The sequence below is a fragment of the Microtus oregoni genome, unplaced genomic scaffold (genome assembly GCF_018167655.1).
Source record: "Microtus oregoni isolate MIOR12 unplaced genomic scaffold, Mior012 000003F_ref0000135, whole genome shotgun sequence".
NCBI lineage: Eukaryota > Metazoa > Chordata > Mammalia > Rodentia > Cricetidae > Microtus > Microtus oregoni.
This window is the reverse complement of record NW_024543062.1, coordinates 61,477,063-61,498,825: the sequence shown is the minus strand read 5'-3', so window position 1 is coordinate 61,498,825 and position 21,763 is coordinate 61,477,063. Positions and strand designations below refer to the sequence as shown.

Below are 21,763 nucleotides of genomic sequence, written 5' to 3'. Positions count from 1 at the left end.
GGTGAGAGGGTTATTCCTGATCTTGAAGAACATCCATCTCCTCCCTGAGGATAAGAGAAGAAATACTTACTTAGTAACTTGTAGCTGTTCTCAACTCTACCTGGGATGATTTAAGAGAAGATAAATTTTTCTTAAGAACTTGGCTGAGCTTTCATCCCCTGGCCTTTAGTAAAATCTAATCTACAACAGATCCTTTTACCTTTGCTCTTGGTTTCCATTCAGCCGCTACTCACTTCCTACCTTCTCATCAGTGCACAGGCTAATAAGTCACGCAGCACCCTAAAAGGAAGCTGAAAGGAGGAACACTTACTAAGCGCCCTCATGCCAAAGTCTTGGCTGCATTACACCAATGACTCCTCACACAACTGTCTATTGCTCTTCAAGCTGATGAGGGAGGGGGACTTGATCGGGGGAAGGGGAGGGAAATGGGAGGCGGGGGCGGGGAGGAGACAGAAATCTTTAATAAATAAATTAATTAATTAAAAAATACACAATAAAAAAAATAAAAAGCAATAAAAACAAAACACAGCTAAACAGCTATCAAACATCAAAGTCAGTTTTCAGGTCCAGTTGTTCCTGATCATAAATACATACATACATACATACCAGGGCTTCTCTTTTGCCATGCTCCCTCCTTAAGAACCAGGAATGGATTCATGAAGAGAATTGACCTGAGTGATTGAGTTGTTCTGTGTGTTCCGAAGAGTTTATTTGTAACTTCAAAGGCCTTCCCTTTCTCTCAAGGCACTTTAAGTCCCGAGCAGTGACAAGTGGTTGAGGAGCAGAACCTCCAGAGATCCTTTATTCTTAGCAGTTGATGGCTGTGGACTTAGAGTATAGCTAACCCACAGCTGTTGTGATGCCTCTCTGTACCAAGGAGGCTGTGCCAAGAGGAAGAAGAAAACTTTAGGAGCAAACACTGATGTCCCAGTTATTCTTCTTTTGCAGTGACAGCACTCATGGAGAGACTACCTCTGCTGAAGACTGCACCCAGGATGTGGCAGCAGAACACCACACGAGTGAGGATGGTATGCTATGGCTCTTAGGAAAGCAGAGATGATTGTGTCTTGTGCAGTCAATGGACTCTGCTGTCCAGGGGACCCTAAGGAGAAGAAAGGAGTTTCTTATCTCTCCTTTCCTTGGAGGGACATTCTCACAGAAGAGATTAAATCAGAGGAGAATAGCTAGACCTTTTGTAGTCCTTCGGCTTCTTTGCTCCTCCTTTTAATTCCCTATCTAGCATGAGTCCAGTAGATAGAAGCCCCTAATGCTGCCAGGTTACTGGAAACCAAAGCAAAGGAAAGCTCATTTAAAAAACATCAAGCCTGGGGAATAGAGATGCTAGGTGCCAAGAATTCAACAAAAGCCAAGTAAGGGGAGTGAGAATGAGGACCCAGAAACCACACACTTGCATGCCTGCCAACTGGAAAAATTGACCACTTCCAAAGTATAGATTTGTGTGTGCTGAACAGCCTGTGAGTATGCATCCAGGGGTGGAATGCTCAGCTGTCATCCTCCAGCCCATGATTTATTAGAGTCTGCCAGCCAGCACATTTTCCCTGCCTCCAGCCGTTCTACACCTCCATTTCTGGATCACTTGGTCTCTGGAAGTCTCAACAGTTGACAAGGGGCCTCAGAATTTTATGGGAAGAAGAATGAAATGGCACGATCTACAGACCCTTGCCTGCCCCCCCCCCCCCGCCTTTAGAAATACTGCAGTATTTGAAGGATTTGAAGCTTTTAAAGGAGAGATAGAACTTCTTGTTTAGATCCTGGTGTTAGAAGGATCAGTATGATCTTTATGAGAGACAAAAGTATTACTAGAGAATTCAGTATTCAGAACTGCCTTGTTCTCATACTATTAGAGGTTTTATCTCTAGGGAGATAAATGGGGCAGCTGAAAGAGTGAGAGTCAAGGGATGTGTCCGGGGCTGTAGAGAACTAGACTGGACTACTAAGACAGGAGTTCTGCAGTGGAATCTTCAGCCAGCCCATTTAGGAGCAAACTTTCCACCCAGAGCTTTGTGGGCATGGGTTTATTTTTAATCAGCCTTCCTCCCTGCAGTGGTATTTATGATATAATGGTCTATATCTTAGAGCGCCTTCTATTTACTATCTAGTCTCTCCTGCAGTTGAAAACAGAGACGTGACGACAGCAGTGCCTAAGTGTGCATGTGTCACAGATTGTAATTGACTCCCCATAACCAACTTCATGAAAAAGAGCACTATTCATGTCATCTCATTTTGTAGATAAGGAAAGAAAGACCCACATGGAAGTAAAAACATATTGAACTTACAAGCCCCCTTTAACTTTTCTAATTGTTTTCATTTGCATTTTCCATAAATGTGTTACAAACCACTTTCCATGTTTTACATTCTACTGGGATGAATGAATAACAAATAAATTACTTAAAATATGGTATGATTCAAGTGTTAGATGGCTGATATATTACTAAATGATCAGAAGAGAAATAATGCTCAAAAATGCAGTGTGATGGGCTTGATATAGAGTTCAGTGGTAAATCACTTTTCTTTGAACACCCACATCTAAAGCCCTGAACTCAATTCACGGCACTGCCTAAAAGAAAGGAAAAATGCAGAATGACAAGTTGGATGATAGATGGAATTGGCAAAGAGGACTGTGAAATCAACAAAGAAGTTATCAGGGAAGCAGTGTCTCCATGTGTTGTTACCCCCGGCAGAAGAGGGGGCTAGACAGGAGAGAATGCCAGGCTGTGAGAGTTATCCTCCCACCACTGTAAGTCCAGCTCATTAGGCTTTTTCATCCAGTTTCCTGCATCTGTAGGTCCCAGAAACACATGTTTCATTCTTTTCTGCCTTTCCCAGAGTGTGAGCCCATTGAGGCCATTGCTAAGTTTGACTACGTAGGCCGGACAGCCCGGGAGCTGTCTTTCAAGAAGGGAGCATCTCTGCTGCTTTACCAGCGAGCTTCTGATGATTGGTGGGAAGGCCGGCACAATGGTATAGACGGACTCATCCCCCATCAGTACATCGTAGTCCAAGACACGTAAGTGGGACCCTGGCCCCTTTGAGGGTGGTCTCTAATGCACTGTGGGAGTGAGACTTCAATTCTGGAACTGTAGGAGCATGAGGGAGACTAATTCCCAAAACGGTTCGCAGGCTTAAAGTTCCATGGAGAACACCCTACCCCGGCAACTCAGTCTCCTCACTTTCTCTCCTCCCTTTAAATTGCCCCTTAATTCATTTGCTTTAGAAATGTGCCCGTCAGTATTTATATTTCTGTCTTATGAGTGATAGTGTGGACTTTTTAATTTGCCTATTTCCTTTCTGGAAAGGTCATGTTTTTTGCTTCTTTGGTTTTTTGGTTTCATGAGACAGGGTTTCTCTGCAGCTTTTGAAGCGATTCCTGGAACTCACTCTGTAGACCAGGCTGGCCTCAAACTCACAGAGATCCACCTGCTTCTGCCTCCTAAGTGCTGGGATTAAGGGCGTGCGCCACCATCGCACTGCCTTCTCTGTCTTCCATGTGTACATTTTTGTTTTTCGAGAGAAGGTCTCTGTCTTAGTTAGGGTTATGATTGCTATGATGAAACACTATGACCAAAGCAACTTGGGGAAAGGGGTGATTATTTGGCTTACACTTCTATCACTAAGGAAGTCAGAATGGGAAACAGGGCTGGAACCTGGAGGTAGGAGCTGATGTAGAGGCCATGAAGGAATGCTGCTTACTGGCTTACTCCTAATGGCTTGCTCAGCCTTTCTTACAGAATTCAAGACCAACATCCCATGGATAGCACCACCCACAGTGAACTGGGCCCTCACCAATCAGTCACTAATTAAGAAAATGCCCTCCAGTAGGATCTTTTTGGCTCAGTTGAGGTTCCTTCCTTCTATCTTGTGTCAAGTTGACTGAAGACCAGCCAATAGTCTCACCTGTAACCTAGGCTGCCTTAAGCTCACTATATATGACTCACAGCAGTCCTACTGCCTTAGCCTCCCCCATGCTAAGCTTACAGGCATGAGCCACCAGACTTGGCTTCTTTTTAAACAACTACCTAAACCCCAACCTACTAAGCCATTGATAGTAATTTCCACCTGCAAATGAAAATTGACAGGTTACTTTTTAGGAGAAATCTGGCTCAAAAACATGGTGAAAAAAGAAAAGTAAGGCAAAGAGGGAAAAGGATGTTGAGGAACCAGGGAAACCAGAGTGGACTCTAGAGATCTTAACAGATAGGCTGTGTTGGTTCCCACTCTTTGAAGCAATGTCTCCTAGGCAGGAAGTAGTAAACCTTGTAGCCTACCCAAACTTGCCTCCTTGTCCCTTTGCCCTAACTCTGCCCTCACACACTTCTTTAGGATACAGCATTCTCACTGTTTTTAGTCCTTCCCTTACTATTATTTTTTTAAAGGTTGATATCCTCAATGAGTCTACACCCTCTCAGCCTCTCCTGGGCTCGTTCTTCGGGGAATTGCTCCCTGTGTTAATAACATCTCAAAGCTGGTGGCAATCTGTGCGTGGACAGAACCCTCCCAAATTTAGCATTATATCTTCACTACGGGATCGAGAGAAGATGAATTGTCAGGGAGAAGGGCCTTTCTTTGTCATCAGTAGCCAAAGGGGCAAGGAGAGCAGTGGAGAAACCTGGGACCATCTTGGATACTCTGAGCGAGGCTAGATGTGCTACAGCAGTGGCCATGTGTCCACACCCTGCCTCAATGCTGGCTCTCCCTCCAGAGCTACTCCAGAGCTTCCTGTCCTTACCAGCAGTGCTCAGGACCACAGATAAACACAGCCTGGACTTCCACCTCCTTCTCCAGGAGGTGGTTCCCTCATGGCCGCCCCATGAGATGCCTTGAATCCAGGTGTCCCTAGCCAAGTTTTCCTGAGGAGCTGAGGATCAAATAGAACTCAGTGGGTTATTTATTTTATTTTGATTTACACAACTCTCCAAAGGCCCTCAGGTTTCCTTGCCCCTGTTCACAAAATTAGCCCCACCAGGGGTTGCTGCTGCCTCCAAGCTGTGTGGGGTTGTCTGTATGTCCCAGGGCGGGGGGGGGGGGGGGAGGGAATCTTGCTGATTTAACACTGCTTTTTTATTGTTTTCCCTTTTCCCTACCTACCTGTCCCTTCTGCCCCAGCGAGGACGGTGTCGTGGAGAGGTCCAGCCCCAAGTCTGAGACTGAGGTCATGTCTGAGCCACCTGAGGAAAAGGTGACAGCCAGAACGGGGGCCAGCTGTCCCAGTGGGGGTCATGTAGCTGATATTTATCTTGCAAACATCAACAAGTAAGCTCTGCTTTTCATTTTCTGCTCCCCTAAATGATTCACTCACTCAGCCTCACCCCTGGCCTAACCCACCCTGCTCCTGTGCTGAATGCAGGGCTCCCAGCTCCCCCAACCTAACAGTCTCCATGTGTTTGCTGCTGCAAGGTGGATGGTGGGGCTAAGGAGGCTCACGTGGGTCTGAGGGCAGGCCCAGCCTCCAGCTGTCTGTTGTCATCCTGTGGTACTCTGTCTGTTCCACAGTGTCTGTCTGCTCAGACTTTCTGGCAGTCTTAGCCAAACCTTCATCAAAGCTTTGACCACCTTATGCAACTTGGTTTTGTGCTATTTCTTATCAGTGCCTTCACTTTTCCAATTCTTATTCAAATGGTATTTGGTATCTTCTTTGACCCTTGTCTGTCTGAAGATTCAGAATTTCATATGTCTTCCACCAGGCTACTGTCCACCAGGTGGGCTTACTTAGATGTCATGTATCTGGTTCTTCCTATCCTACATTCATGGCTATGGAAAAGGGAAGAGCACTGAGCCCAAGGAAAGCTTTGTCCTGAGCTCCTAAACCATCCTGTGACCCTTTGCTCCTTTTCACACTAGCAGAAATCACTTTTCATTTTTTCTTGTTGCTTTAGCACTGTGTATTATCCTTCCCTAGCAGTCCCTCTGCAGATGCCCACTCCTGTCAGCAGGCTTACTCTGACCCCAGCTTTCATTGTGGCCATTAGCAGTATTCTGAGGTTCTAACTTCATCCACACCTGCTGGCTATCTAGAGGGATTCCTCGTTCGCCCGCCCATGAGCTGCTGCCTCCCCAAGAGGCACTCAGGCTATTGGAGAACTAATCTCATCTCAAGGGGCCAGACACCAAGTCCTACAGACCTCTTTCCGCCAGACTCTGAACTGTGGCCCAGTGCCAGGAGGATGACAAGCCCCGAGGCACTCCTGGTGAACATGGATTGGAGATGACGTACAGTTTGTATTCCTTCCGACTTTGGAGGGGTGAAATGATTTGCACTTTGAAACCCTGTTAACCATAGCCTCTGGACACTGAGACTGGAAGGAGAATAAAAGATGCTTATTGTTTTTAAACTCTATGAGGTTGCCAGATCTCTTGGCTTTTTTCCAACCAGACAATAGAGGGGGTTGGGGGACATGGATCTTTCCTATCTCTTTCACACTCAAGTTCATCTGGTTTATTCAGCTTACTTCCTCAGTATAGTCATAATTTAATCCAGACCAGCAGACAAGTTGAGGATTTTATACTTCCCTCCAGTCTGCTAGGAGGGCAGGCTAGTAAAAAGTAGCTGCCGTTGATCACATTTTTTTCATTATATACAAATCTGCGTTAATTACGAGCCTGCAAGCACAAGGCTATGAGCTTATTAAGCCAAAAACCAAGACTGGATAGTGGAGGGGAGGTTAGATATTTATTTAGGCACTTTTATTTTTGTTTTTTATGGTGTTGGAGATAGAACTCAGCAAGCCACATATACAGACAGAGCACTCTACTGCCAAGCTGCAGCTTCATCCCTGGGTATTAAATTTTAAGTCAACATATATTTGATAGCATTTTACAAAGAAATTACAGAGAACAAAAGCTAAAAACATCTGGTAGAAAGTCAAGGTTGTTCCCTTAAACTCCTTGCTTGGTGGTATTAAGATTCTTACGATGAATTTCCTGGGGACAGAGCATAATCAAACCATGTCAACATGATCTGTTCAAGCTTTCCCAGGCACCAGCCAGTCAATGTATGAGTGACAGCCTCAGTATGAGTCTGCCTTTCCACCTCCCAGCTGCCTCCAGAACAGTGCTCCCATGAAACTTGAGTTTCCTGATTGCCTTGGAGAACTCTCTCCTCCTGGGCCCTCTCATCTGATTAACTCCTCCTCAGCCTCCAAGACTCAATCTAAATGTTCCCTATTTGGGTAAGCCTTCCTGACACCCTGAGTTCCTTGAGGTTGAAAATAATACCCTCATTCTGCATTCCAAAATGGCTTGAGTTGTTGGTACTCGGTGCTGTGCCTGGTTCCTCCTCCAGGCTGAGCTCCTTGTTTTGTTTTTTTGGCTGTATTTGCATTTATTGAACATGCCCCCATAAATATAAACAGTCCATTACATCTTTGGAAAGGGAAAAATGATTGCTATGTACATTCCTCACTGAGCTCTTCCAGGCCACTGAGGAGTCACTTCTCAGCATCATTTTCAAAGAACCGTTCTTCAGCTCTTGGACTGTGCTCCAAAGGAAGCTTCCTTGCTTCCTCGCGCTGCCCTTTTAATATTATTCACATCTGAAGTCTACTCCTGCCCTGGGTGAGAACTTTGTTCTAGTCTCAGCTGGCTGAGCTCCTTGTAATCAGCTTCTCTGTCTTCCTTGTCTTTGTGCCCCAGATAGAGCCTGGGATGGCACTACCACAGTCCCCTAAGTCTGCCTTCTCAGCAGTTCTGATCTGTGAGTCAGCCATTCTTAAATGGAAAAAGGAAATCAGCAGAGTTCTTAGGGTGTGACGTTTGAATTTAATCCCACATCCTATATTAACCATCTGCTTTGTGCCAAGCATCAGTACTAGCTGTTGAGAGCTCAGAGTCTGGCAAGGCAAAAGACCATATGGAGGTAACTGAAAAGCTGGCGTATGGAAGCACCGAAGGAAGATGTGAAGGAGGAATCTCTTCTGTCTGTAGTTGAAGGTACTAGTGTCGTGGGAAACTTCACAAAGGACAGCTCATGGCAGCAGGGCCTTCCGAAACTAAAGATCATCCTCTTTCTGGTTGAGAATGGCTGACTCCCACGGCTAGGACCTGCCTAGCAGCCACATTCACAGAGAGGCTGCTGGGCCACACCCTACTGGCCCTAGAAAGATAAAGCAGACCTCAGCTGTAAGCAGCACAAGAACTGACTTAAGACATTAGCTATGCTTCAGAGATGGCCCCCAGTCTGCAGCCCTACCATTACCATGCTGATCCCAACTCAGCCCATCTTCCTCAGTAGATTCAATATCAGAGCTACACAGCTGCTATCTGAACTAGCAGCTTGATGACATCTTAATTGAGGTCCTTTAAAATCTGGCTCAAAAAAATAAAATTATTCAGTAGTAAACAGTACCCGTATAGCTAGGACCCAACTACAATCATCCCATCACAGGGTCATTTCAGAGCCTTTGTGGTATGAAATAAATTGGCCCAGGGCTGGGTGACTTAGGAGTTGTACCCTTTCTACCCTAAGATTAGGCACATGATGAGTCCTCTGTGCCACTGCAGTTTCTTGAAAAATCTCTTCCATGTCTATGAACAAGAAATAGCTTTTTGCCAGAGCTCAGATGTTGACAGGCTTGCTATAATACAGTTGAGCAAACTGAAATTTGGGGAAGTTAACTCCTGTTTCCAGCAGTTCTCTCCTCCTTGGTGACGGTGAAACTTTCTCACCTGGGGCTTGGGTTTCCGTTTAGGCAGGCAATGGAGTGGGTCTTTTCATGAATCTTTATCCCATTAGAAACTTTCTCTTGAACAGGCAATTTTTTTCTGACAGCATCTTATATGTTTAGAACTCAAAGCTCACAACCACCAAGTAAGTATTCATTTCACCTTTGCCCAGGTAGGGGGTTGGAGGGAACAGATCCATAGAGAAAACAAGAGAAAAAAAAACTGAAGAAATAGGGTATTCTGTGTGACTTTCTTTAGATGTCCCAGGTGCCAGCCTCTGCACCTCTGTCACCATCGTAGCTCCCTTGGACCCAGGGCTTCCTGATCAGATGCCATTTCTGTTTGTTGAAGGCAAAGGAAGCGTCCAGAATCTGGGAACATCAGAAAAGCTTTTCGGAGTGACAACCATGGGCTGGGCAGTTCTCTGACTGACTCCTCCTCCCCGGGGGTGGGGGCTAGCTGCCGGCCATCCTCTCAGCCCATCCTGAGCCAGAATCTCCCCAAGGAAGGGCCAGATAAGTGTTCCGTCAGCGGCCATGGGAACCTCAACTCAATCAGTCGCCATTCATCCTTGAAGAACCGGCTGGACAGTCCACAGATCCGGAAGACTGCCACTGCAGGAAGGTCAAAAAGCTTCAATAACCATCGACCCATGGACCCCGAAGTCATTGCACAGGTAACTGAGGGGCCCTGGACAATAAGTAAGAAGTCTGCACTCATCAGTTACACTCAGAGCAGCCCCAGCTAATCAACAGAACTTATAACAGCCCAATCCTCTGTATGTTCTTTAGAGGGTGTAGCAAGTACCATACATGTGAACCTGCCAAGACAGCTTACTGAGCAGTCTGCCTATCCCTGTCTCCCCAACAAAACCTGAAAGGGGAATTAATAGAATCCTATCTTCTTATTCGTATTCTGTTTATCAGCTGTTGACTTTTAAAGACAGCAGTTAAGAATATTTTGATTAAGGTCCATTAGTTCAAGTTTCATGTGTTAAGACACTAAGGTAGGGTCTGGGGAGATGGCCCAGTAGATAAGAACACTTGCCACACAAGCAAGATGAGCTGAATTCAAATCCACAGCACCCACATAAAAGACTAGTTTAACCTTCTATGCCTGTAATCTCAGAGTTGGGGATTAAAGGCAGGCAGATTCCTAGAGCTTGCTGAACAGCCAGCCAGCCTAGCCAAAATAACAAGCTTCAGATTTAGTAATAGTCTCTACAGTAAGGTAGAGAGCACTAGAAGAGGATACCTGACATCTTCCTCTGGCCTCTGCACATAGAACACACACATGAAAAATTAGATGGATAGATAGGTAGATATATGGGTAGGTAGACAGATGGAGACAGACAGATAGATGATAGAAACACAATAGTCAACTTTAGTGAAGCTAAGACTCAAATATAGGCCAGGTCCTATTTCTCTGTCCATCCCTGTCACCCCATTTCATGAAGCTGATCTCTAATACTTGTAGGTAATTAGTCCACCATCTGATTCTATCTTAAAGATCCCAAAGTATTCTTGTTGCTTGAAGCTCAGGTACTAGAAAGCTTCCAGCCCAAAGTTCCAGGTAACAATGCAGATGAGCTCCCAGATTGCAGGACCTTCCTTCTCATCTGCACCACATTGATGGCTCTGTTTTCCATGAAATATTAGAAACCCAACTCGACCTCTAAACATCCAACTACTGGGGCCACTCCAAGCAGTTCTCTCAGACGTCTCTCCCAGCTATATCATTTTCATTAGAACAGGTAGGAACTCAGGGCATGTTTTTGTCCTTTTCCTCGCCTCTTCTTCCGGGGTGATCTGGAAAGGGCAATAGAGGCTCTGTATTGTCTCTGTTGGTTTCGTTGGAGCTCTGCTTATGGAGATAAACCTGTTAGGTCCAGTGGTGAGCCCTGGGCCTGCGTTGTCTTGCTTTGCTCATCTTCTATCCTGTTTAAGTTCCTGACACCATGGGAATCCTCCTTGATCCTCTTTTGGTCAGCCATTATCCAAAGTGTTAACACTGTGAACATACTACCTGCATTACAGGACAGAGCCAGGAAATAGAGTTCTTCCTGAGCATTCTAAAAGATTTGAGAAGCCCACAAGTGTAGCTCCATGATGCAGGCTCAGAATGCTGGCCTAGCATGTATAGACTCCTGAGTTCCATCCCTGGCATTGCAGGAGAGGGGAAGAAAGGCTAATAAATGCCACAGTGATTGATGAAAATGAGTCACTATCATACATAACAAGCCTCAGATAGGAAACCCTGAGTGAGGAGCCTGGGGCTTACTTGAAACTTAGAATCTCTTTAAGTATTCTTGATCCCAAAGAGGAGTCCTGTGGTGGCTGTGGGGCGCAGTATTAAACACAAGTTTTCAAGGAGGGTATGGAAGCTGGGCACTCTAACTGGATGCTTGCCTACAAAGGTGCTTTGGTTCTGTCTTGAGCCTCTGGACTAGGGCTGCCGTTTTTTCCTAAAGTCTTCAGTACCTCCTGGTTTGTAGACGCTAACTTACCTATATGGGCTTTGGCTCCCCCTTTTGGCCACTCTTGGGTTACCTTTCATGGTGCGGGGTAGCAGGAAATGGTTTCTAGTTGCACACTTGGATGTGCTGGAAAATTGAAGCATTGTCCTGATAAATATTCAAGGACTTGCTTGGTTCCTGAACCTTCCTTAGCTCTTGTGAAGGAAGGAATAGTCCCTTTAACCATTGGCCTTGAAATCAAGAAAATAAAGATTATATTTGATCTTTACCACTTTGTAAAATTTGTTCACTGTGTACACTTTCAAACATACACAGAAACACAGAGAATTACATCATCAATTTCTGTGTGTTCATTACCTTTCCCCTCCATTTAATTATATGTCATTTCATCAGAGACATTTCGGCACCTCTCACTAAAACCTAGGACTCAAGTTGAAAATACTCAGCTACTTTTTCTTTTTTAATATTTTTTTTAGTTTTTAAGTTTAATATATTTATGCAATGTATTTTGATCATGTCATCCACTACTACCTCCAACTCCTCCTAATGCCTCCTCCCAACCTCATGTCTTCCTTTTGTTACTATCTTTTTAAATACTTCCCTGAGTTCAATATATATATTTATTTATTTATATATTTTTGGGAAGTATATTTGTTTGTATACTTTCCATATATGCATATGTCTAGGCCACTTACTAGGGCACGGTCAACCTACCAGAAGCCCCATCCCCAAAGTGAGTGACTCTTCCTCAGCAGCCATCAATTGCCAGTAGCTCCTCTGATAGAAGTGTGGCCTCAGGCCCCTCCCCAGTTTCTGCTGGAATTGTGGCTGGTTTGATCTGTGAGGGTAACCACAAATGGTATGAGTTGATGTGTGCAGCAGCCTTGTCATGTCCAGAGTCATCAATTACTCTTTCTAAATTCCTCATGATAAAAGTCTCTCTGTCCCCTTTCTCCACATTCTGCACATTCATATGTTCAAGGACTTTGGCCAAGTAAAATAAGGCATTTTATATTTGGTTTCATGGCTTGGCCTATTTGGTTGAAATAGGATCCTTGGGGACATCTGTCTTGGTTTGACTTACTTCTTCCTTTTTCCTGTTTTGCAGGATATTGAAGCAACAATGAACTCTGCCCTGAATGAGCTTCGAGAGCTAGAGCGGCAGAGCAGTGTTAAGCACACCCCTGATGTGGTCCTGGACACCTTGGAACCCCTCAAGACCTCCCCAGTGGTAGCCCCCACATCTGAGCCCTCCAGCCCCCTGCACACTCAGCTCCTCAAGGACCCTGAGCCTGCCTTCCAGCGCAGCGCCAGTACTGCTGGGGACATTGCCTGCGCCTTCCGGCCTGTTAAGTCTGTCAAGATGGCTGCTCCAGTCAAACCACCAGCAACACGACCCAAGCCATCTGTCTTCCCCAAAACAAATGCCACGAGCCCTGGTGTCAATTCATCAGCTTCCTCACAGTCCACTGACAAGTCTTGTACTGTCTGAGGGTATAACTTAATTGTTCTAGACAAGGAGACTGACTGTTATTAAAATCTTCCTATTTAACTAGCTTGGAGACTTCAGTTGAAAATTAGATTCTAAGTTGTTCTTACAGGAATTAGCCTTCCCATTATCCAATCCTTGAGAATGAAGCCCTTGTTACTTCTTTTCCCTTCCTGGCCCTTCCCTCTGCTCTTTGCTCTCCTCTGTTGTAATCCAGCCAGCTACAGTACATACTGTTCTTAGGTTAGCCAGAAACAAGTTTTCCATGATCAGGTTGCTAGGATATCTGCCAAGGCAAGACATGGGGACATGGGCCTATGTCTCTGCCCCTTCGTACCATAGAGGATATCTTGACCAGATGGTTGGTCGCAGTCACCTAGCTTTCAGTGGCATCTTGTTTTGAGTACTAATTTGAAAAATCATATATAGCCCAGTTTTCATTTTCTATAAATATATATTTGTGCGCATGCACGCTCATGCATACACACAGAGGTTTTTCTGGTCTCTGGTCTTTGTTGTTGTGGCATTTCACAGAGAAGCCACCAGGAGTCTCTGTTGTCCTCATAGAGATTTAGCAGAATGGGTCAGTCCTGTGATCTGATGTGGGGTGGGGATTGTCTTCTTCCTCTTGCTGTGAGCTGATCACTGGTTTTCTCATTTGCTCTGTTCCATTCTGTAGAAGGACAGCCCAGTCTTATTAAGGAGCTTTTAAAGGTTTTTCTGAACATATAGTTTTTCTTCAGTTCTTGTCTTTGTCTTTGACACACCATTTTCCATTTAAGATGTCTTCCAATATAAGACAGTTTTATAGCTAGTTCCTTTTAGAGTAAAAAGTCTTCAAGTTTTATTGTGTTTATGGCAGGTTTGAGAAGGGTAGGAAATGGGTCCTCTTCCTCCCACCTTTTTTGGCATTTAGAACTTTTAAAATTCACTATCCTATTAAAGAAATTTAAGTTGCTCTCTGCTCATCCACAAATTGTTCCCAGATTAAAACTATTACAAGTTTACCTCTTGGCTTAGTTTTTTATAAGGCTGTCTCTAGAGATGGACTGGGGCTTGGAAAACCCTCATTCAATCTAGAGACCCTGGACTTTGAGATTGTTTTTTTGTTTGTTTGCTTACCCAACAAGTAAGGTCAACTAAGGGAACTTTGACCCTCCTACAAAGTCCAAATTATTTTTCCAAAACCAGAATTTTAAAAAAGTAAAGAATTAAATGCTTTCTGTGGGACCTGCCTTTGGCTGCTTCCGATGAGCTACCATGGAATGCTCTAGCCAACTTGCAAGCCTGGGGCTCGAACACCCACTCCTCTCCTCATGTTTCTCCAAGAGCACCAGATCTTGGAAGTCATGGTTCAGGCCCATGTGCTACAACAGCTCCTTGAAGCTCAGGCTCACTCTTCTCTGGTTTCTGGTTTGAAAGCTCTTCTTTTGTTTAACTTGATTGTTTTTCTGTAGTTCAAGAGATGGTGGGTTTCCATTCAGGTTGGAAAATCTGAATGTTCTTAGCTTTGGGCTAGAAGAAATCCTTTTGGACCAATATTTGCAGTTGGTAGTAGGAACTTTAGAAGGCGGTGGATGTTTCTCTCTGTGTGAAGGAAATGGGGAGCCTGAAGGAGTCGCTAATGAGAAGAGTAACTTGCACCACCAGGGAGACTAGAGAGGTGAGTGAGTCAGATTGCAAGGGACACCCCTAGGTCCTTGGCCTGCCTGGTTCTCACTGCTCTTTTTAATGACCTGGGCTTGTACTGCTCCTGAGCCAAGGGGGGCTTTCAGACCCAAGGATCTGTTTCCTTGCTGAAATGATCTCCCGCCCTTACATTCCTCTTGATCTAAGTGATAAGACGCTTCCAGCCTGCCCTGTATCCTCTCTCCAGGACACTACTCTCTAAGAAGGTAAAAGTGGAGCTTCTTAAAGGCCATACTGTGGGTCTGTTCTTTTGTTCTTGCCTTTTCTTTTAGTCCTGTACATTTTTGTGTTTGTCATCCCTTTGGTCAATGTCCATCTGCTGATTTGCATAATGAACTGGACAGTGTACAAGTGGTTCCCTACTGACCCCAACTCTGGGAGCCTCACTGTCTTCCTTATCTCTGGTGCTTTTGACGCCTGTGAGATGGTCCTATTAAAAGGAGTAGGAACCAATAGGAGGAGAGTCCTCCTCAGCAGAGCTCACTTCAACTGGAATTGAGGTTGCACACTGTGATTTTTACACCCAAAAGCCAAAAGGAGCCGGCCACTCAAGGCCTTGGGCAACTAGCCTTCCTCAGATAGGCTTGCCCGAAACCAGCATGATGCTTCCAAGAGCCCTGCTCTGCCCCTCGTGGCATGGATCCTTTCCCTGGTGTGGACTCAATCTTTGGGGAATAAAAGTGGGGTGGGGCTGCCAGCATCCCAGTTTGGAAAGTAGAGGAGTTTGCCACCAGCAGCTTATAAACTGGAAATGCTGGTCTCTGCCAGCCCCTCAGGCCACCCTTGTCTGTCCCCAAGGAGATGAGACATCCTCCAGCACCAGGATGAACAGACCACTGGAAGGGCTGGTGTGCATGGACTTCGGTTCAGAAGAGAACATAGATCTTCCAGGGAGCTGCAATATGGTGGCGTCTGATTTGTATGTCACATTTGTGTAAAATGGTCTGTTCTTTAAAATGGTGTTGATAACTGGAATATTGTATCTATGCTTGAAGATGCTTTGTGTGAACCTAAGACTCACTCAGCCTATGTTGGATTGGGGAAAAATCCAAAGCACAACTTCAGAATAAAATACGTTTTTAGGTTCCGCTGCTGCAGGTCATCTCCCTTTCCCCACTCCCTGAAAGAACTGAGTCAAAACTGCGCTTACAGAGCCCACACCTGGCCACAGGAGGAACAAGGTGACCTTGGCTTCTCTTGGCTACTCTTGCCCTCTGTGCCATTGGCTCCTCTTGGCCCTGTGTGGTACCTCAGAGGTTTTGTAGGAAGTCTTCTAGCATACTGTTGACAGTCTGCAGCCATAAGAACTTCCTTAACAGAACCTGCCTTTTGTTTTTAATAAGGACTGTTCATTTCTGTCTTTATGATCAGATTTCCCACTTAAAAGACTGAAACCTATAAAGCTGGTTGGAAACTTTGCCAGCTACGACTAAGGGTGGCCAGGTGGTTCTGTATTTGAAGATTTGTGCTTAGTGTGCATGGCTGTTTTGCCTTCAAGTTTGTCTGTGCAGTACATGCGTGCAGTACCACAGAGGTCAGAAGAGGGCATAAGATCCCCTGGAACTGAAGACAGTTGTGAGCCACTGTGTGGCTGCTGAGACCTGAACCCCGGTCCTGTGCAGGAACAGCCAGTACTTTTAACTGCTGAGCCATCTCTCCAGCCCCTGCCAATGGTTCTTTGTCTTTCACAGCTACACCTCTGAGTCAGTCTGCCTTTGGCCATCCCCTGTATCTGGAAGAAGTTCTGACCAACATGCTTTGCTGCTGATGGGGTGGAAGATACAGGAATGCATCCTCTCCCTTAGAGATGCTTTGTGCTTTGGTAGAAAGTGAGCTTGAGGGTAGAGTTCATACAATATTGCTGATTGCCCTACCACGTGTGCCTGCCATGATATGTTACCTGAAGCCCAAAGCAATGAGGTCAGCCAGTCATGTACTGAAACACAAAACTTGTCTCTTGGAAGCTTCACTTCTGAGTGAGAAAGCTGAGTCTGCAGAGTGCATGTGTCTGTGGTGTACATCTACATACACTTACACATACACATAGTTTGCTTGTTTGAGACTGGGTCTCCCCTTCTAGCCCTGGCTATCTCAAAACTCACTGTAGACCAGGGCTGGTCTCAAATTCTCAGAGATCTACCTGCCTCCACATCTGGAGTGCTGGGATTAAAAGTGTGTCCCACTATGCCCTTGAAAAACTTTTTTTTTTTTTTTTGCTGAGACAGCATTTCTCTATGTAGCCCTAGTTGTCCTGGAACTTGCTTTGTAGACCAGGCTGGTCTCAAACTCACGTAGATCCACCTACCTCTGCCTCCCAGATGCTAGGACAAAAGATGTGCACCATCACAGCCAGCATCAGAATTATTTTTTAAGATGTTGCGTAATTTTTTAAATAGCACAGTTGTCCTTATCTTCCCTTTTTGATGGTATATGAGCAACAGCTTAGTACTTGGTCCCATTATGCACACAGCTCATGTTTTGTGTGGGGCTATTTAACCTCTCACACTGTAAGCTGCCTTCCTACCCCAAGTAAGGACAAGTGTGTATGCATACATAGGTACATACATATTTAATTTTTTGAGAATTTCATAAAACATGTTTTGATCTTATTTATCCTCCTCTAGTTCTTCCCAGACTCACCACCCCTTCCGTACCCACCCAGCTTTGCTCCCTCCTTCAAGGCTGATTTGTGCTGCCCAAATAGTCTTAGATATGTGACCTTCTACTGGAGCATAATCTTCTTATCAGGGGACACACTCTTAGAGAGCATTGACCCTCCCTTTCCAGCTGCTCACAAGTGCTAATAACTCCTCTGCTAGGAGTGAGACTTCATGCCCACTCCCCTCTCTGTGCTGGGATTTGGTCTGGCTTACATTTGCACAAGTCTTGTGCAATGTGGACATTTGTAATGAATAAATACCTAGTTATCAAAAGCAACAAAATACCAAGGGAGGTAACAAATTAGAATAAATTCTTCAAAGCCTGGGGCCAACATTTGTTTTTAGGGAGCTTAATATAATACCAGATATCTCTGAGGATAAGTCAAGCCTTTTATTGGCATTGCCTGTGTTCAGTGGTAACACAGGGGTTCCTCCCCCAGCCCTAGCACGGACACCTTCCTGTTTGTCTGCTATGTCCCTGGTATTCAGCGTCTTCTTGGTCTACCAGCTTGTCTTCTCTCTCTGTTAACGATGCTCATGCAGCACTGTTACCTGAGGCAAGTCAGAATTGAAACTATTCTGCCACCCTGTGGTCTAGGGTCTCACCCTGGCAGCAGTGTGAAGAGATCCCTGGAACCACAGAGTTGCTCAGATGGAGCCAGCTCTTAGGCTGTGAGCAAAGCACCAAAGATGCTTTTAGAGAATCCTACAGCCAAGGTCATGCCTTTGGGGTCCTCTTCCATATATATTCTGATGGGACGTTGATGGAAGCAGTGAACAGCCAATACATAAATGCATTTCAACCGAATGGGAACCAAAACAAGACCGGGTGAGTATGGATTTAGGATTATCCATTTATAGATCCCATTTTTCTAGGAAGGGAGGTGAGAAAGGATTTCATGGCGTATTCACATCCTCATGCTTTAGCCTCTTGAGTGTTGGGGTTTCCAAGCATGAGCTGCCACAGTGACAGGAAGTTTCCTTTGACTCAGAAGCTAACCCTATATTACATGTGGCAAAGAATCAATTAGTTAATAACTGACTTTGTCTATTCAAGCGCTGAGCTGAGCAGGAAAAACAGGCAGTAGAGCTTGTTTCCTACCCAACATAAGAAAAGCAAAATAAGTAAATGTGAAATGATGCTGGGTTGGACAAGAAAGGCCATTTTGGAGCTGTGTGACATGTGGAGTAGTTCCAGATACACATTAGCTGAGGCAAGAAGATCACAGCTTAAAGCCAACTTTGGCAATATAAGACTCCATTTTTAAAGGGGGAAGGCCATTGTGGTCTGAAATCAAACATGGAAAATGAAGATTTCTGCTTAAGCAGGCCATGCTGAGACGACCAAAAGATACACAAGTAGGAAGATGTAAGAGTTGAATTCAAACTGAGATTTCTGATGTGAAGTGTAGATGGAAAGGGGAAATCTGGTAAAGAAGGATCCAAAAAAAAAAAAAAAGATGGAGTTAGCCCAGCACCTAGGTGGCAAAAGGGAATACACCACAGCAACCAGGAAAAGGAAGCACTTGACAAAGGGAGGGACCAACTGCTAAATGGCCAGTGACATGGGGATGAGGTAAGGCTGGTGTGAAAGGAAGCATTTTTGTTGGGCATGGTGGAGCACACCTTTAATCCAAGCACTTGGGAGGCAAAGACAGGAAGATCCTGTGAGTTTGTGGTCATCCTGGTGTACCTATCAAGTTCCAGGGCAGCCAGGACTATTTAGAGGTACCCTGTCTCAAAAGAAAAAAGGGGGTGAGGGGCTGGGGATGAGACTTCTTGGTACATAGAGAGATCCTGCCTCAAAAAAGTAAACAAAAGGAAAAGATTTTTCTGCAGATGGGAAATAAAATCTTACTAGAGTGGACTAGACAGCAGAGAAGGAAGACCCAGCAGCTCCGAGAGTTGGGAGCATCCAGAGGAGTCAAGGACCAGGGTTTGTTCTACAGACAGACTGAAGACACATTTGCTCGCTCTGCGGGCATACCCAGGAGAGACAGTCTGGAGGGACAGCTGAGTTGCATAGCCCGAGGAGAGATGGCAGTGCCAGCAGAAGGGACACATGATCCTGTCTCAGGAGGAACAGCAGATACCAGGGTAGGCATAGACAGGCAGTGGCTGTTGAGGCATGAACTCACTTTCAATTGTTTTTTTCAGTTCGGCTAAATTGAAGGTGGGGTCTTAAGGAAACATACTTCCAGATTAGACTGTGACAGATAATTGCACAAGGACCAGGTCCCTTGGGGGCCTGGATAGTGCACCCACAGCCCCTTTCCCATTGCTTGGGAAGAGAAAGAGTACTAGTTCTGGCTGTAGTGTTTGAACCCCCTGCACCAAAACTCCTGGTCAGGGTTGACTTACGAAGGTGTCAATTAGCTGTAGGCTCCGAGGTTTTGTCATTTAGCCTCTGTGACTAAGTACAGCCAGTACCCAGCCCTATAAACAAGCCTACACACAAATACCTCCCTGCCCCGATTCTTTCCTACTTTTAAGGTACTGGAAAGCAATGTGTGTGCAGGAGGTTGCAGCAGCTACTAATGGGTATGGAATCTCAGCCTCATGCATGCTGAATTGTACTACTACTTAGCTACACTCCCAGCTCTAGCTTGGTTGCCCTATTTGGGCTGACTCTGAATTACTAGGCTCAAATGAACCGCCTGCTTCAGCCTTGCTGGAAGCTGGAACCACAGATGTGCCACTCTGCCCAAAATAATACCTGTTCCAAACCCACTGGGAACCAAGTATGTCATCTCTTTGTTTTATACCAATCCTATGAGAAAGGTTAAATGAGAAGTCCTTTTTAGGAGGTGGCTTTGATGATGATGTAGCGGCCTTTTCTACCACACCAGCCTCCATCAGTAGCAGACATGAGGGTTTTTTTTCCCAGAGTTGCCACACACATACACACACACACACACACACACACACACACACCCCTCTGGTCCCTATGCTGCCTTTGGATTGCCACTACTTCTATGATTCCTTGGGCCTGGGAAGATGTAGCAAGGCTCCATATGGACGTCCTCTTCTCTCCAGGCTCCTGAACTTTCCATACAGTGGGCAGGACAGTCCTCTATTTTGTCCACACCAAGGAAGTTTCCTCCCAGAATCTGTTGGTAAAGTACCATGTTAGCAGCGCAGTTTTGCCTTGCTGGTTCTCCCTAGCATCCCAAGTACAAGGCCCTGAACTATCCATGCTCTTGTCATGCTTCAGCACCTCTGTCCCTGCTTCCTATGCTTGAACTAGTTCCCCTTTTCTGCCTAACTCTGAGCACCCAGCAAGCCTGACAGCCCTTCCTGCTGCCCCGTCGAGGTCCACAAAGCCACTGTTTCCTTAGTATGTATCTCCTTGTATTCACCACCTTGTCCAGCACCCCACATCTCTGGGATAAGATGCCTAGGCCTCGCCTTTTCTGCCCTGAGCACACCGGGCCTGTTTCATGGGAGATGCTAGGCTTGATTCTTGTGTTAGAAGATGTGAAAGTCCCTGAGGAAAAGAGATTAATTAGGCTAGTCAGGGAAAGTGAGCAGCCTTCAGGATAGGCAAGGTGATTCTGTAAACCTCAATGGCCAAAACAGTATCCCTGGGGGGCCAGAGGGGTACTCCGATCATGAAAGTCATTCAGATGACTTTCTAGACCAGTGGTCCTCAATGTGTGGGTTGTGACCCCTTTGGGGGTTCACATATCAGATGTCCTGTATGTCAGGTGATTTATATTATAATTCATAACAGTAACAAAATTACAGTTATGAAGTAACAACAAAATGCTACGGTTGGAGTCAACATGAGGAACTGTATTAAAGGGTGGCAACCTTAGGACAGTGGAGAAAGCACTGCTCTAGACTGATGGAGCCGCCACATTGAAAGGAGTCACCTTGCTAGAGGGTAGGAGACTCCTGCAGCAGCAGCTAAGTGATTTGCTAAAGAAAGCAAGTGCTTTTGTCCTCTCCAAGCCCTGGGTGATCAGCAAGTACAGGTCCCCTGTGCTCTTGCCAGGTGGAGACCTGTGACACGCAAGCCGGAGAGGGGAGCCCTCAGGGATGCCCCTCCTGACCCTGCTGTGAGAAGCCACTTCAGGGCCTCTAGCTGTCAAGCTACTATCAGGTGAATCTATCAGCCAAGGCAACAAGCTTGGGGCCTATTCTTGCCTCTCCTCCCTCTGATGGGGTGGGGCTGGCAGGAAATCACCAGGTGTGGCCAGGGGAAAGTCCCACCAACATTCTAGAGAAACATGGAATTTCCTGGTTTTAACCACTCACCCAACTGCCCACTCAGAGCTGACCAGAGCAGCACAGACCCCTTCCAGCTTCCCAGGATATATAGGGCATGGGGTTATGGCCGAGAAGGTGGCAAATCACAGGCAAATTACTAAAGGTATGTAAGACTTGATTCTATCCAACGTGGTCTGAAAATCACTTCCCATTCTTCCAGAGTTTACCAGATACTACATCCTCTGCCATCCACACATCCTAAAGCCAACCTTCTGGCTGTGGTCAGAAAGCTCCCCTGCAACGGGGGTGGGGGTGGGGTTGGCTGTGTGGCTGTGTGTGAGGTCAGTTGAAGCAGAGGCTATGACCTGGGTGTGTGCTTGTTCTTGTAGGCTGTAAGGAAGACAAACCCTGTCCAGCTTCTGGGAGAGGCCAAGCACAGATCTTGGGCCTTTCTAGGCAATTTTCAACTTGGTTAACTTATTTCACCTCTTTAGTTGATTTTAAGCAGAGCCCTGAATTCCCCTGCCAAAGATACCAGCACAGCACTCAGTGGCCTGT

At 45.7% G+C, this 21,763-nt stretch overlaps 1 protein-coding gene across 6 annotated transcripts in view; it reads left to right on the top strand.

Moving 5' to 3' along the window:
- Positions 1-15,420, top strand: part of Srgap2 (SLIT-ROBO Rho GTPase activating protein 2) — a 217,218-nt gene extending 201,798 nt beyond the window's left edge. For 3 of the 6 annotated variants that reach the window (XM_041648002.1, XM_041648000.1, XM_041648001.1), the window contains exons 19-23: positions 949-1,028; positions 2,848-3,028; positions 5,125-5,271; positions 9,031-9,355; positions 12,264-15,420. In XM_041648002.1, coding sequence (XP_041503936.1) covers positions 949-1,028; positions 2,848-3,028; positions 5,125-5,271; positions 9,031-9,355; positions 12,264-12,647 — 1,117 coding nt within the window. In that variant the 3' untranslated portion in view covers positions 12,648-15,420. Of the gene's footprint in view, positions 1-948; positions 1,029-2,847; positions 3,029-5,124; positions 5,272-5,917; positions 6,356-9,030; positions 9,356-10,337; positions 10,433-12,263 lie in introns of those variants that run through there. The other 3 variants (XM_041648003.1, XM_041648004.1, XM_041648005.1) reach the window with 3 other exon arrangements.
- The last annotated feature ends 6,343 nt before the right edge of the window (positions 15,421-21,763 follow it).